General features: G+C 37.3%; 1 protein-coding gene across 1 annotated transcript; it reads left to right on the forward strand.

The window, feature by feature from the left end:
• The first annotated feature begins 1,843 nt into the window (after nucleotides 1-1,843).
• LOC139715686 (uncharacterized) lies at nucleotides 1,844-7,586 on the forward strand. The gene is made up of 2 exons (XM_071627235.1): nucleotides 1,844-2,207; nucleotides 6,985-7,586. The coding sequence occupies exons 1-2, from the start codon at nucleotides 1,844-1,846 to the stop codon at nucleotides 7,584-7,586; spliced, it is 966 nt and encodes a 321-aa protein (XP_071483336.1).
• Nucleotides 7,587-16,366: the final 8,780 nt, after the last annotated feature.

A 16,366-nucleotide genomic window follows, 5' to 3' on the forward strand; every position in this document is an offset into this window, starting at 1 on the left:
GTTTTTGGATGTTTCAGTCATTCCAAACCCGATTTCCATCAAATAAACTTTGAATCCCTCTTAAAATGGTATGCTCTATACTATTTCATAAGTGTTTTCTTGGTATCTCGTAAAAGTTAAAAGCCCAATTCTCATCTCCACCAATACTGTACCACCCCTTTAAGCTTTACGTTGGCGCTGTTTTTTTTTCAGTGATCATATATTTGTGTAAATGTATGCATCATTAACAGGACCAATACGTTTCTTGAGAATCATCCTGGCCCTCTCCCTTACTTGCAATGACCGAAAACAAAGAGAAGAAGGGGAGGAAGGGAAATGGGAAAAGAAGGGCGCGGATAAAGAGGATAAGGAGACGATAAAAAGAGCAGAAAAAAAGACGCTAGATTGACGCATTTATACAAATTATGTTGTTAAGTTAAATAGGTTTTTATTCAGTTACATATTATTTAATTCATACGTATTGGAAATACTTTTTAACTTAATCACAACATCATGAAAAATGTGCACCATTTTCTTTTCCCTGATCACCCTGCTTCATTTTGTTATAAATTGATATTGACAATGGTTAGACGGAGCAGTAAAATAGAAATTAAATCAAAATAATGTTGATGCAAAAATGTGATGTGCTCCTTTAATACCACATGATACCGAGTGTCATGGCTCACTCTTCATCAGCGTGGCATAATATTAGGCCCAAGTCGCACTCGCTGCAGGCTATCAACAACTCCAACTAATTTCGCGTCACGAGGCCGCACAAAACAAATTAATTATATCACATACGAGTATTCTGCAAGTGTCACTCGGGAACATGATACCGACAATTAAATACGGGCTTGTCAGGCCCAAGGCTGGCCCGCAAGCTCGCACCTCCCATCACCTGGCCGGGCGACCAATCTCGAGGCAGACCGCGAAGAGGTGCCCCCGTCAGGTTTACCAAACAGACCTTCCATTGTCCCTGTGGGAATGCAGTCACACAAGCCGACCGAAGTATATTTTCTTCTCTCTTTTTTTTTTCTAGTCATATCATATGCGACTGCAGCGTTATGAAGGTTTTTGAGTATTTTTTTTTTTTATGCACAGCGGCGGTGCTATGGACTGATTATGACTCCGAGTTTGGTTTGTGGGATGACGATTTGAGAATCCAGCCTATAGCTTCTCGCTGCGTCTTGGCGCGGGCAGGAGAAAATCAAATGTGTCATTGCACATTGCGACTAAACCACTGGGTGTGAATCAACGCATGTCTTTATTTCGCTGGGTGTTGTTCACCTCCGAGTCTGGAGAGCAGCCCCGCCCATGTGGATTAATCGACGCGTCCTGGCCATACTCATCGCTGATTGGTTAAGACAACTCGGAAAAAGTAGCGGTTAATTGAATTTAGGACCAATCGGAAACACGATTGGCCAATTAGCATGACAAACGACACTGGTGACAGGTAGGAAGACAAGCAGTGCCACGCGGTGGGAACCTCAGGGGGTTAAACCCCTCTGATTATCTCGTTAGATGTCGGCCTTATGACTGGCTGGAACTTTTTCCACACTTTCATCTGTATTTTTATTTGGAAATAGCCAACCATATGACGGCCAGATTATGAGAGCTGATGAGACGACTTGAGTAGTTAGCGCCAAGACTACACCGACTTAATACCAGGTGCAGACCACTCTTTCCGACGAACTATTGCACTGTATCCAAGTGGTACGATCATATCATAATCATATGTCTCCAGACTCCACTCAGTGGAGTGAGCTATACCAAGTGAGACTTTCTCGCCATCCCCAGATTCGCGGAAGAGATACGAACGGAGTGCCGTCCATTTATTTGGGATCGAAACCTAAAGCAACCTAGCATGACCTCTACCATGAATGACTTGTATACGCCTCTTCAGCGGCTCTCTACCGCTCCGCTCCGCCAGCCCCGCGGCCAGACGACCCGGCCCTTCACCTCCTTCTACATCAAAGACATTCTGGGCTCGAAGATCGACACCAATGAGATCAGCGACGGCAGCTCGTCGAGTCTTTTCAGGCGAAGAGAGTCCTGGTCGGGTCCGCAGTCGGTGCAGCGGCCGCGGTTGACGCACCAGAGATCGACAGAGGAGGCGAAGTCCGCAAAGCCCAGTCGCGACAACGGGGACTCGCCCCTCAACGCTCTGGAGCAGCTCGCAAACAAGACGTTTACCGGGCCCGATACGAGCATACTGCGTGCCGCTGAAGGTAAGGAGCGCCTTTGGAATTAATCTCGATTTCCTAATTTTCCTCGATTATTTTGTCTTATATCGAACACCTTTTCACCCGCCATACTCTGGCCATGGCGGTAAAGAACGACCTCGCACGATGTTGTGTTCGACGGACCGTGTTCATTTCTCAAGATGTTTTCCTTTAGATATAACTTATAAAATCTCGTTGTCACTCGAGTAGTCTTAACGGACATGTCAGTTGACAGAAAAAACTTAGTACAGCGTAGCAACCACCAGAAAGTGCTTCTACGTCAAACACAACAAAAGCGTAGTGATATTCCAGGAGGAATTAAAAAAATGATAATTTAATAACAAGGCCGTGACCAGTGATAATAATACGTCATTTCAAAACGAAATTGTAGTGGCTATATGTCGAAATGTCAAAACATGATTTAAGTGTACTTATTTTGCATGTGAAAGCCAACATCATGTTATTGAGGTCCTTATTAGCCACAACAGAATATTCTATCTCAATGACTGCAACTTAGGAATTGATAAATTAACCTTTTTCAATAGTTTAGTACAAATGAAAAAATATATTTAACGCCAAAGAACACTTTGTCATATGGCCAAGACAGGGGTTTTATGAGTCAAGAATGGATAGGAGAACTTCTTGAAATACAAAATGAAAATATTAATCTAACAAAGGGTTTTTTTTTTCTTTTATTTTGCCCAATCTACCGTAGATTTACAGTTGTGTTCAGCTTCTTTTATTTCTTATACGAAGATTTCTTTTGATTCACAATGTGACTGACCTATGTTTGTCTCAGTATTACAGTATTATAACTCATTTTTTAAAACTATATTTACATAGTTAAGAATATATTTGGCCTTCTTATAAAAAAATAGTAGAATAATTATTGTCTTTGCGGCATTACCTGTTCTTCTAAACTTTTTATTTGCTTTCATATTATAGTTTTGCATTTATAGGCCTATAATGTCAATGCTTAATTATCTGCCAACACGTTGCGAGCACTACCAAATAATTATTAATATAATTTCTAACTTACCGACTCATGTACACCTAGAATTCTCACCACCCTACCAATACTGTTCTTCACGGGTTAAATGCCTTCTTTTCAAGGGGTTTCAACATTTATTGGATCATTAGCTTAATCGTACCTTGTATCAAATGGGTTTTACTCAGCATGAGGAAATGATGTTCACATGAAACAACTTTTTAATCATGATAACTTTACTTTGGTTCGCAAAAGTCTCTTTCGAGGTGAGATCTTCCCTCCACACTTTATTCACGTTTATTGTTTTTTTTTCCCTCGATACTTATTCCATCGGATTTGATCGTAAATGCATGATATATATCTAATTGAAACTAAGCAATGTACAATTATATTATGCAGATAAGAGATTATAATGGTTTTACAACAATCAACAACAGTCCGCGGTGGCATGTGGTACTTTTTTTTCTTTAGCTCCGATATTAAAAAGAACCCATAAGGGGGGGGGGGGGGAGGGAGAGACACGTATAATTTATTGTTTACAGCAAAAATATGAGTATTAAATTGTTTTCACAACGTATTATTCCGGGGAGGAACTGCAATCGGATATACAGTCTGCTGCTTTGAGGATGTTTACGCAGTTAAAGTGATCGACTTTTTAGAAATACAGCGTAAATGTTTGGTGTGGTTTTGTTTTTTTTTTTTTTTTCATTTCGATTGAGCTTCAAAGCTTAACAACAATTTGTCAATATTAGGTATTTCAGACTCAGTTTTGAAAGTTGTGCTAGAGGATTCTATAATGTGACGGATATTGTATGAACAGGTAATGAAACTAAGATACCACGCGCTCTTGCACTTGTAGCTTTTATCGAACATCATGCAAAGTTATCAATTCATACATGAATCATTTTCCTTTATGGTTTAACAGTACACTTCAAAACAAGCTGTTCATTAATTCAAAGAATCGTTTAAAGAAATTAGATATTCCCCCTGTGAGGAACAATACAACGGATTTAGAGGCATCAAATTATCACTCATTTTTATTCATTATAGCAATTGAGGTTTTATGTGAGGTGGTCACGGGCGGTTAAATTTCATGCTAAATCAATGGGTATCAACATATTTTTAATATTTCATACTTTCTAACAATACTGCAAGATAACAATAGCAAACAAAATAAAAACATGGTGTATTATATTTTCTTTCAAAGAAATTAGAAATACGAATACTAATGCCATTTGATGGCAATATAATCATGAAAGCCTTACCAAAAAAGGGCAGCAAAACAATATAGGAAACTATAATAAGAAACAAGAAAAAAAAAGAAGCAAAAGCGTAAATATATTGTTAAATTGCCGTGAAATATTATTCATTCTCTCCCAAGCTAATCAGGAATGCTGGCGATATTAACTTCTGAGTCTACGGCGCGCAAAGTACTTAGGCAGTTTGAATCTCGGGCGTCAAAAATAGATAAGCGCTTGTTTCATGCAGTCACGGTCGAGCTCGGGGCGAAACATGGCCGCAATATCCGTTACAATTTGGATTCACAGCGGCGAGCCGTGATGGAAACTGGGGGGAAAAAGATCCGGACGATTATTGACTAGCACCGCGTTGCCTGAGCAAATACGAGAAATAAGCCATTGCCTTTTGTTTGCCCACGGGGAGATGCTCGTACAAACGAGATAATTTGGAACAATTATGACTGTCTTGTGTCTGACAGATAATCACGGAGTTGACTAAGCAGACGGGCATGCCGCGGCCGAGCTCCTAGGGTGCAAGCGGACGAGTAGCGGGAAATTAGAGAACAAGCTTTCGAATAACTGAGCGTAATGCGCTGGTATTTGCGGTAATTTCGCGTATTTCCTGAAGTATCTACTTTTTTTTTTCTTCTCATTTTTGGCTGTATATTCACACATAATAGAACTTAAAAGGGGGCAGTGGCTGAAGTTGAGTGTCACTGAAAGACCATGTTGTAAAAGAAAGTACTTGTTAGAGTCGTTACAAAAGCGAAACAAATCAATTTTACTTTTCTTCATGTAATACAGCTACAAAAGGTTATATATAAGGTCCACATTCTTTCTTAAAGTTTCGGAGTAGGACAATGCGACATTTATATTATGTAGTTATACTTCTAAAGGTGGGCCTACGTTGCCAAAGAAAACATTGTTATACTTGAAATTACCTCATAAAATATGGTTACACATATTTTTTCATTTACAGCACATTATGTGTCTATATGGATTCCTCGTGGGGAGATTTAGATAAAATTTTGTCTTATGCCGCTTATAATGACATTTTGAAATTGTGAAAATTCTGAATTTTTTAAAGTGCAATGCTATACTCCATCATATTATTCACACTTTGACTACAAGGCTAGGCTACAATAAAATCACAGAAATCATAGAATGGTTGAAGTTTCATAAAAAGGAGGGGAAAAGGGAAATTATGGCTCTGATATCATCACCTTACTACTCTTCCATTGGTTTATTTACATAGGACCCTATTTATTTATTTATTTATCTATTTATTTATTTATTTATTTATTTATTTATTTATATCTCTTTTGCATTCATCTATTCGCTTTCATTATGTTACCCTGCACGGTTGGAACTATTCAGTTGTACAAAACTGCTTTCCAAAGGCGCCCTGCAGTTTTACATGGATTTATACAATATGTACATCATGAAAATACAAGGAACAGATTTTGTACATGAATTACATAAATCAAGTCAATAAAGAGTGAATTAAACAATATGCATGTATCATGCAAAAATCAAAATAAATATCTTAGTCGTAGAAAACGACAAACAACAACAAGATGTCTGCATACATTCAACACAGGCAGAAAGAAAAATTATAGAAAAAGAAGATAATAATTAGAAACCCATCTGCTTGCATCTAATGCACAAAGGCGGGTGCGATTCCTTCCGCTCACATCAAGTCGAATTCTAAAACTTTGCATTTTTTTGAGTGTATGGCGGATCATTGGTTTAGGTTATTACAATACCACACTGACTTTGTAATCCTAACGTATTATTATTCTTATCTAATTTATGTCAAATATGGAAATTAAGTGAAAACTTTTTAATAAGTCAAAAGTATTGTGAGGTGATGACAATATTACCTTTTTATTGATATTTTGCGTGTATGATTGTGACAGCGTGCGCAAAACTTGAAATTCAACAACTTACATTAATCAAAGCCATTAACTTGAATGTGATGCGGAATTGTACTTTAACTTCGTATTTGGTGTAGATTTCAGTGGTAAGAGACTTGCAGAGCATTTTGTTTAATGGGATTATTATTATTTTTTTTTTTTTTTTTGGCGGGGGGGGGGGGGGAATTAAGTCGACGTGATTTAAGTGATCGACTGATAACAAAACAAACGTTATAATCTATGAATGATACCGGGACCGATGCAATGGCCTAATTCCACGTATATCTGATAAAGCAACAGGCAGTTAAAATGTGCAAATCCCCGACACAGATTTTACAATGTTGGCTTTGTTGTTTGTTTTGAATGCGGTTGTTGTTTATTTGTTTGTTTTTAGACTCGTTTTGAAGTATAGCGCGATGTATAAGCTCGGTACATCACATATCACACTCAATGTGTAAGTGTGTTTACGTATCAACAAATGCTGGCGTACCATGTCGGGTTTTCCGCTGATTTAATGCTAATCGAGTAAACAACTGCCCCTCAAGGACGTATTTTGACTGGAAAATCTCATGAGTGTGAAGATTTTATGTCTAAACAGGATTTCCATATTTTTGTCTCCCGTCTACTCTTTCCCACAGCAGCTGCCACGACCACTGCGACCAAGCGAGATGCCCTCTCCCTCATCAACAGGCAGCAGCCGAGGAAGAAACGAAAGTCCCGCACTGCTTTTTCCAACCACCAGATCTTCGAGCTCGAACGCCGCTTCCTATACCAGAAATACCTGACGCCTGCCGACCGCGACGATCTCGCCTCGACGCTCGGACTGACCAACGCCCAGGTGATCACGTGGTTTCAGAATAGGCGAGCGAAGCTCAAGCGTGACATCGACGAGCTCAAGAACGATGTCCGCGCGGCCACCGTTCCGAACTCGAAGACAGAAGACTCACATACGACAAGAGGATCGCTGTCCGGTTACGACGACCATGAGGAAGAGGGATCTTACACAGGGGATTCGATGTCGGAATTGATGTCGCCTCTCGAAGCACGATGCGAGGGGCATGTGATGGACGACCAGGACAAAATGAGCGTGCATTACGTGGACTCAGACAACGAGGAGGATGCCGACACATCGATCCCAAAATCATCACCGTCTCCACCAGACGAGGAGGACATTAACGTCGACGATGATGACGACGAAGAGGAAATTGACGCCGCTGACGGCAATGCAAAGAGAACAGAATGACACAGCAAGTCAGAATACTTCAGATCGTTCGTCTGGTTAACTTAATCCATAGTGGGTCGGCTGGTACGATTTCCCCTTTAGTTGGAGTGAATGAACATGTGTTTCATTCTTCCTTTATAGGTTTTCAAACCTGTACATACATTATACTCTCAAGTGTACTTCTAAGTATTATTGAACTCATTTGGGTAGTGTTATCACGTGCTTCCAGTGCCAGTTAAAAGATTTGTTAACTGTACTGTACATGACAATTTCTCTGTTGAGACAATTGGTCGAGGTGTGCTGCCGCAAGGTATACTTGCCTGGAAACAACGTCTGTATTAAACAGGCGAGTTCGCGCCTAGGTTGTACGACACAATCATATTTTTAAGACCACGATTGTGCCATACCGAGGGATACCGTGCCGGTTAGCGGACCCGGGACTGCTCCCGCGGCTGTTTACCCCCTAGCGCTGCAAGACACGAAGTTCCGGCAGAAGCGTCGAGATCTCGGAAGTATCCCAGCAAGTCTGTCAGACCAGTCGTTAGTAATGCTTTCATTATTTGCGGTTTTCTCTCTCTCTCTATTCTCTGTCTCTCTCCTATTATCTTCTATTCTCTGTCTGGCCGTCTGCTTCTGTCTTTCAAAACTCTCTTGCTCTACTTCCCTGTTTGTCATCTTTTAGCTTGTAAGTCCGTTTACAGATCGAACAACTTCTTCACTCATACGTTTTCGAAATGTGCCAGTTGTGTATAAAACCACTGGTATACACAGTTCTCCTAGACTAGAATGACGGATTGATGCCACTTTGAAAGTCATGTACAATCAATGTAACTGTGATACATTGATAGCCAATCATTTTAGATGAGATCAAGTGTGCAGTACGTCATATTTGATGGTGTCGTACTGTCGTTTGAAAAAAAAAACACAGAATGATTGGATATTGCTAGAAACGCTTTTGTGACTTCCAAGGTCTCTTCTCTACAAAGTTTTGCAAAAACACGGCAATTGTCACTTTTATGACGACACCGTTTTGTTCAAATGAGGTGTGAAGCAGTGTCGAACTGGGAATTGCTGTGTATTTTGGGAGATTGCATTGGCAGTAAAAAGCCTCTTATCACTTCCAAATTTTAGTTTAATGAAGATTTCAAGTAGTTTACTGTCAGATGAGTCTTAAGGAACTGTGTTTTAATTGCTGTTGGCAGTAATGTCAGAGGCTTCTGTAATCTTTTTCGTTTTATTTTGTTGATCACTTTAGAAATATGACATTGACAATATGACTGAGGAGTACTGTAATAGGGCATTATGAAGAAATTGGGCATTATGAAGAAACCCTTTTGCTTTATCAAAGGTGGTCATAAATATGTCGTATCGATTTGCTCCTTTCCTTTCCATGATGTGCGATAAGTAAATATTAGTTCAGTTCACATATTGTGTAGAATAATTGAGTTCCGTCAATATAGCACTTATTCACAAAGGATCATTTTATTTTGAAGAGTGTGTAATTCGGGGCATTTCATTGAATAAGGCAACCCTTGTATACACCTGTTTAACACTCTCAATGTCGCCTGCAACTTCATCGTGTAGAAAATCAGGGGCAGTTTTGAGTGATTGTATTAGAAGGGTTAAAGAGACATGATTGTGTGTAGTAATCAAAGGGACTGCAATCTCCATTTACTTGTTGTATTCATGTAATTTCTTTTTTTCAAACATCAAACATTGAATAGTCCCAAATAAATCCTTTCTTGAAATTCAAAATAATGTTGTCTTCAGTTTTCCCCAATAAAAGTTATTCAAGTCTTGGTGTTAGCGTTAAAATTAGAGGGAGAGAAATCATATTTTGCACGATTGAAGTGAATGATTTAGCAAATGGTTCAGGAGATCATTGTGTGCCAATTAAATTTTGCAAAAGGAAATCTTTTGTATCTATGTGCACACAATCGGGAAATATAGGGTCCTATACAACATCAAAAATTGACTGCAGATTACATGGATTAGTTCTTTCTATGATTTCGGCCGTAGAAGCTGTCTAAGTTGTGAGTGTGAATTGTTCTATCTTTACAGATGTGATCTATTTTCTCTTCCCGTCATTTTAATTCTGAGATACAGCAATTAGAGAAATGGGTTATTAATGTAATCCTGCTCGATTATCATGACCGTACATTGACACCTTGGCACTGCAGCTAAATCATTGATCACCAGGAAAGTATTACTGCACGGATGACTGATGAGACGTTGATGACGTAAGATGACTAGCGTGTTAAGAGAGCACCGGATGGTGTGGAGTTCATCTGTACACGTACCGTCTATAAACGAATCATTTTCAATGTATCGGAAAAAAAAGAAGAAGAAAAGAAAATGGTTATTTGATTGTACATGTATTTATCAGAATGCAAACTTGGGCTTCCTGGAAATCTATGAATAAAAGTATGTAATTAATGAACATTTCTTTCATTCGTGTAATAAATTGATTTCTCGTTGCATATTTAAAGTGAGAGTCTTGTGAGCATGTTTGCGTGAAAGTGCCAATTGAGTGGCAGAGCACACACACACACACACACACACACACATACACACACACACACACACACACACACACACACTCACCGCACACGCGCACTGATATGATCTCATTCTCAACATATTCAGTCCAACATGAGCAGAAGGTTTCATGTCATGCTTCGGTGTATCTGTTTGTTTGTTGTGTTTTGGGATTTTTTGGCGAGTATGGTAGCACTAAGAAATGCGAGTAAGGAATTTTCTGATTGCTTCAGATTATTAGATTCCAATTCAAAATCCTTTAGACATGTTAGATATAAGACACAATATAAATTACGTCCATAAGAATGTAAATAAAATTATTCAAACTTTATCTACCTGATTACCCAAAAAAAAAAAAATTGTAAATACAGTAGAGGCTATCATCGTCAAATAATCATGACTGCTAACTTTTTTTTCTTCTAGTTCTTTAAACAGATGCAGATTTGCGCAAACCTAGAGTTGTTTTCATGACAATATTTCCATTTCCATGCAATATCATTTCTAGTGAACTTTGTGAACTTATTTCATGTAATAATTCGGGGGGGGGTCTGTAAAACAAATGTGATACGTAAATCTACCTTTACTCCACTTTTCGCAGATTCGCATTTCAAGGCAACCAACATAATTCTGCAATTATATAGTTGTCGGTTTCTTAAATTCAAGGAAAATATGGCTCGTTGAACATCACTCGACTCGTGAAGGTGTTTCGATAGAGTAGCCTTTGTTTCCGAGCTATCCCAAGCCTCAATTCTTTTTACTTTATAAATTTCGACTCTTGTATCAATTTGGTATCTGCTTGGTAAAGTATAAAAATTTAATGTATTCTAATTTATGAAAATTTGGCAATGGGTCCCTGGGCTGCCATGCACGTGTTCAAGCTTTTGCTTATAGTGGCAGTCCTTCTTCCGCATAATTTCTCAGGTAATTATTTGGAAATTTGGTAATACGAGTTATATTTTGTTAATGAATTAATTCACACATCGATTTTCCTTCTTTGAATCATGTACATTGTAATCTGCTTGCTAATATTCTATGTGATATTACTGAAAAGAATCTTGATTCATGTATGAAATTGTGTTGGAAGGAAAATGAATAAAAAAGAATAATAAATAAAGATACAGCATTTTCGATATGCCTTAGGGTAAAGCAGTGTAGAGTTTTCTCAATAAGATTGTTAACAGTGGTTTCATCTCGACTACGGTGAATTGTGGCACAATGTTTGAATTTCCAGTCAAAAGTTTAGTAAGCTATTTTTTTTCCCAAAACTTTCACGATGCATTGAAGGAAGAAACATCTAATGCTTACTTGTTGTATTAGCGTGGTTGTGCGTGTGGGTGTGAGTGTGTGGAGACGTAAAGGAATCACATCCAAACGGTTTTCATGATTTTTCTTCCAGTCGATCATAAATCATGATGATAAAACCATGCACCTCTCCTGGTGAGTTAAGATGATTATGAGACCTTGGAAAATATGTATGAACGTTCCCTTTGTGCTCTTTCACATGTAGATGTTGTTCGAAGGCGAAAACTGCCAAAGTCCATCATACCTGGCTAATGTGAAGATAGTATGGTGAATCATTTACAGAAAAAAAACACGACAGTAATAGATGAATCAAGGAGAAATGCAACGGAGTTAACGCCCAGGACACTTGCTTTCTCACCTGGCGTCAATTTATCATTTTGGAAGCTTTCAAAAAGTCACTTTATAGAATTGCGTTAAATCAGATGGCAGGTATGACCAGTCATCACGAGAGCCTTACAGCGTAGTCTAACGTGGATGTTTGAGTTGAGTTTGAGTTTGAGTTTATCTATTTAACCACGGTAAAAAGGATCGCTATAATCATAGATCAGCTAGAAGCTGGTTTTTTTTTTCAGCAAGGCCGTGAAATAATAACATATTATTATGTAACAAAATACAACGTATAAATTATACAATGAAGAGAAATCAACTTAAGACATACAAAACACCGATGAATACAAAAAAAAAACAGTAAAAAGAGATACCTACTTCAAGTACAGAAAGATAAAACAACAACAAATAATATAGGCCATAGACAAATTAGTATGAGAGCACGGTAACTACTGACGTTATAAAAATGATAGAAATCAAGTCAATCAATAACTCTGGAAATGTGCGAAATTGCTTTTGAGAATGCGGTTATGGAAATTGTGGATTTTTTTTTCTGTTGGTGATGTAATTAAACAATTTCGATGGTCAATATAAAGTGTTATTTTTAAGAATATTTGATGTTTGCTTAGGTAGATGAAGGATATTTTCGCGGTAACGCATGTCATATACTTACTCTATTCTCAAGACGTTCAAATAGGCGTTCTGGTAAAAAGTTGTTGAGCAATTTCAAGATGAGAATTAATGCTATTTTTTCTCCAATAATCAATTAAACAGTCAAACTTTCAGTGTACTGTACATGTATTTATAATGTTTGGTGATTGAAGCGATGGTCAACTTGCTAATTGATTCTTAGCGCCCTGTTTCGTATCATTTGTAATCGTCTTAAGTGTACTGAATGACAAACCATCCAGATAGTACAATAATAATCAAACATCAACTTTTTTTTTACAAAGAAAAAAAAATGATGAAGATTTAGAGCCTGTTGAATTTGCTCTGGACAAGGGGGTGCGATATGTCGTCTCATTCGTGCCCTGTAAGACTTCTCATTACTTGGAACCTAGTACTTGGACAACTTAATAAGGGGGATCAAACCACTCACTCCACGTTGAGTTTGTCGTTGAGTCACTTAAAAGGGTGTGCGTTCTATTTCAGCGCCAGTGGTAATCACAGCCCTGGTTTTTGCTCACTGCATTTTCGGCTTTCTCTCTCTCTCTCTCTCTCTGTCTCTTCCTCTTTCGATCATTACCTATTTCATCATCGCTCTCATGTGATCCTTAAAATGGGCTTCGGCGACACATCGCTAATGCGATGTCATTAAAACGGTGTCGTTTAAAGAAGATGAAACAGATGAAACAGAAAAACTGGGTGGAGGCATAAAGCGATCATCACTTCAGTTGACATAATACTATTTTAGCTGCACAGTAGCAAATGCGAGATGTGAATGATGTACACAAGTATTTTCGGTAAATCACTGAAAGAATACTAGACTCAAGTGTTGGTGAATTTAAACACGTTAATACACAGTAAACTGATCCACGTGGGACAATTTACTTCCATTTGCAGCCAATATATAGGGCCTACTGCTTTGGAGAGTCCTGTTGACGTAGAAAAAAAAGAGAAAGATCTGGCTGATGGATACACGTTAACATTGTGTTCCTATACATGCCAAATCTTCACAAAGAAAGTATAAGACTGTAAAATAAGACTGATGATATATTCTATAGTCATGATAATGATGATGATAATAATAATAATGATGATAATAATAATAATATCAATAATAACAATATGTTTTACGAGTATTATTGTAATTGTTATGATAATAATGATAATAATGATTATAATGATTATGATTATGATTATTTATTATTATTATTATTATTATTATTATTATTATTATTATTATTATTATTATTATTATTATTATTATTATTATTATCATTATTATCATCATCATCATCATCATCATCATCATCATCATTATCATCATTATCATCATCATTACTGAATGCTGTGCTAGGTATCCCAAAGGTTGATAATCTTCTTTTTCTCCGTCATAAACTATATATGAATTATTACTTTATCATGTCATCTAATGTCACATATTTCTCAATTCTCAACCTTTATCATGTATCATGTTTTACGTTTTAGTTGAGAAGATTCAGATATAAGCTTTGATTTAAAAAAAAATCAATAAGGAAAATTTGACAAATTCAATAATGGTCACATGTATACCTCAGTTCACTGATACAACCAACTACATGTACTTTCACACGAAATAATTTAGTAGGGCCTATTTTAAAGGGAAGGGGACAATCTGTGGCATGGCAAAGATGTGCAACACCTTGTCGTGGTGAAATTAACCCTTTGACTTTCGATGTGGTCTTTCCCTTATGAGTTGATAAAAGAAACATCCGTTCTCTGTAAGAACTGGGTTAACTAACATTCATTATCTATCTCAATTTGGACGCGAACTCTTTCTTTCTATTTTTTCTTCTTTTTCTTCTTGTTCTTTCCGGATTTGTTTGTTTGTTTGCTTGTTTTTTACCGGGTAGTTGGATAATCAAAGATCTGTAAAATAAAATTGTGCAGGGAGGAGATAGAAAAGATAGCCAGGCATTACTCTTTTTGTGTTTGTTAAAACACGAAGGTCGAAGCAAAAATGAACAGCTGGCCCATCCAACTGTTACGTATACCAACCTTAACGAACAAACATTAAAACCGCACAATCATAATAGGTTGAAGAAACAACACTCCTGTGTGTTGAAAAAAGCAAACAACATACAAACCCAAACAACCCGAAACCAAACAGCAGTGTATTTTACGCCAACTTAAAAATTGTCATAAGAATAATGACTTAAAAATGATAAATTACAAACAAACTAAACTGAACCCATACAATACGGGAACTGTTTAAAATTAGCGCGGAAATATCATAACAGCTTGATAATGACAAAGTGTGTTCGTCTTATTAGAACTTATATATACTGAGACTAAATTTTGCATTTTCAATGAGGTATAACACAAGACAAGTTCACAAAATAGTTATGAGTGATTCTGATTTTATACTATGACTTATTTCATGACGCAAAATTTGAGATCTACAGACTTTTTCTTCCTTTTCGTTTGGCATAAAAACTAAAAAGCAGCAAAGAACAGATTCGAGTTTTATTCTAAATGACAGAGAGAATAATATTTTCAACTTAATAACAAACTTGATGGCGAATGGTGAATGTGAAACTCCTTGTGTAATATCCTTAACATTTACAAAATACTATACTTTTTTTCAGTTGTGAATCAACTACGTAAGAATCCAGAATCTATAGAGACGCTCATTTGACGATTTCTGTTTTCGATTTATTCTTTTGATTTCTTTGAGTATAAATGCGCCTACGCGTGTGCGCCGTTAAAGTAAAATTCTATGGGTGCTTTGCACGCATCCTATCATTCATAATGCCCCATTCAGTGATGGGCAATGCACTATGGGATATCGCAATGACCTCCCCGCACTATAGACTTAAAGGTCAAGCGCCATTATCACGTTAAGCTCGTTAGTTGCAAACTATGACTTAATCGAGTGAGCACAGGTGAGGGCGAGTCTTACTCATCGTTTATCTCTCGGATTGTCGATAACACCTAGAATAATTCGCCACCTAACACAGCGGGCGGGCCCAGGATATTAAAGATGTGATTTTCTTTTTCTTTTGTCACTCTCACAAAAACTTTATGAGATTATCCTTTTTGAAGGATGTCAACTGTGTTCTTAATTCCCTCTCTGAATAAACGTTTGACTCTGCTCTTTTCTCACTCTCTTTCTTCCCTTCCCTCAGCTACACCCGAACTTTCCGCTGTTATTTTTCTTCCCCTAATTGCCTAAACTGTGCCTATATAACATCATAATGTGACCCACGTGTAGGAATACGTGTTTACAGTACACTCGTCCTCGTGCGTGTAGAGAAAACTATGAACAGACAGATAACGAAACAAACAAAAATGTAAGAGTGAATAAAAATAAATTGTAAGAATGACATTTTGGTAATTAACAAAATTGGGGTCAAACATCCCCTCTAACCTCTAGCGTCTATCAAACGTATTTATTTTTGTCTCCCTCACAATGTTGAGCAAAACCGAATACACGTTTGCATATTTACGTATCTATTTTCTCTGTGTATGATTATGTCTTCACTTCAGCTTTGAAAATATTTTTTCCTCTCTCTCACGTCAATTTTTAACAACAACAAGAACAACAAAATGCATTCTCTTTAATTGTATGTTCGTGTTTTCCTAAATGATTTTCGCTTTTCACTCTCCGGACTATTTACATGATCTATTTTCAAACTTTGACACTACACTAATAAACAAACTTTATTCTGTGAGTGATCTATGTATCCTCCCTATCTGACGTGGACAAGTAATGATTTTTTTCCCCCTCTACCTTACTGGTTTTATACCTCCATAGGGAAGTCAGTTATGATGAGTTTTGCACGGTTTAATGTTCCCTTGTACCGTAAAACCTTTTTAAAAATATAAGATTTGAAATTATCTTAACAAGTGTCACCGTGATGAATCAATCAAATAATCTACTTTTTTTTTATGAACGAGATAAAAATGATTCTAGTCATTGCGTACTGAGA

The sequence above is a fragment of the Diadema antillarum genome, unplaced genomic scaffold, assembly GCF_040938485.1.
Source record: "Diadema antillarum isolate AM-2024a unplaced genomic scaffold, OU_Dant_1.0 scf00000053, whole genome shotgun sequence".
In the NCBI taxonomy this organism is placed as follows: Eukaryota; Metazoa; Echinodermata; class Echinoidea; order Diadematoida; family Diadematidae; genus Diadema; species Diadema antillarum.

Bases quoted from the DNA above. Each gene is read 5' to 3' on its own strand.
- LOC139715686 (XM_071627235.1), top strand. From the start codon at position 1,844: ATGACCTCTACCATGAATGACTTGTATACGCCTCTTCAGCGGCTCTCT. The intron at 2,208-6,984 runs GTAAGGAGCGCC...TTCCCACAGCAG, and splicing joins CATACTGCGTGCCGCTGAAG to CTGCCACGACCACTGCGACC.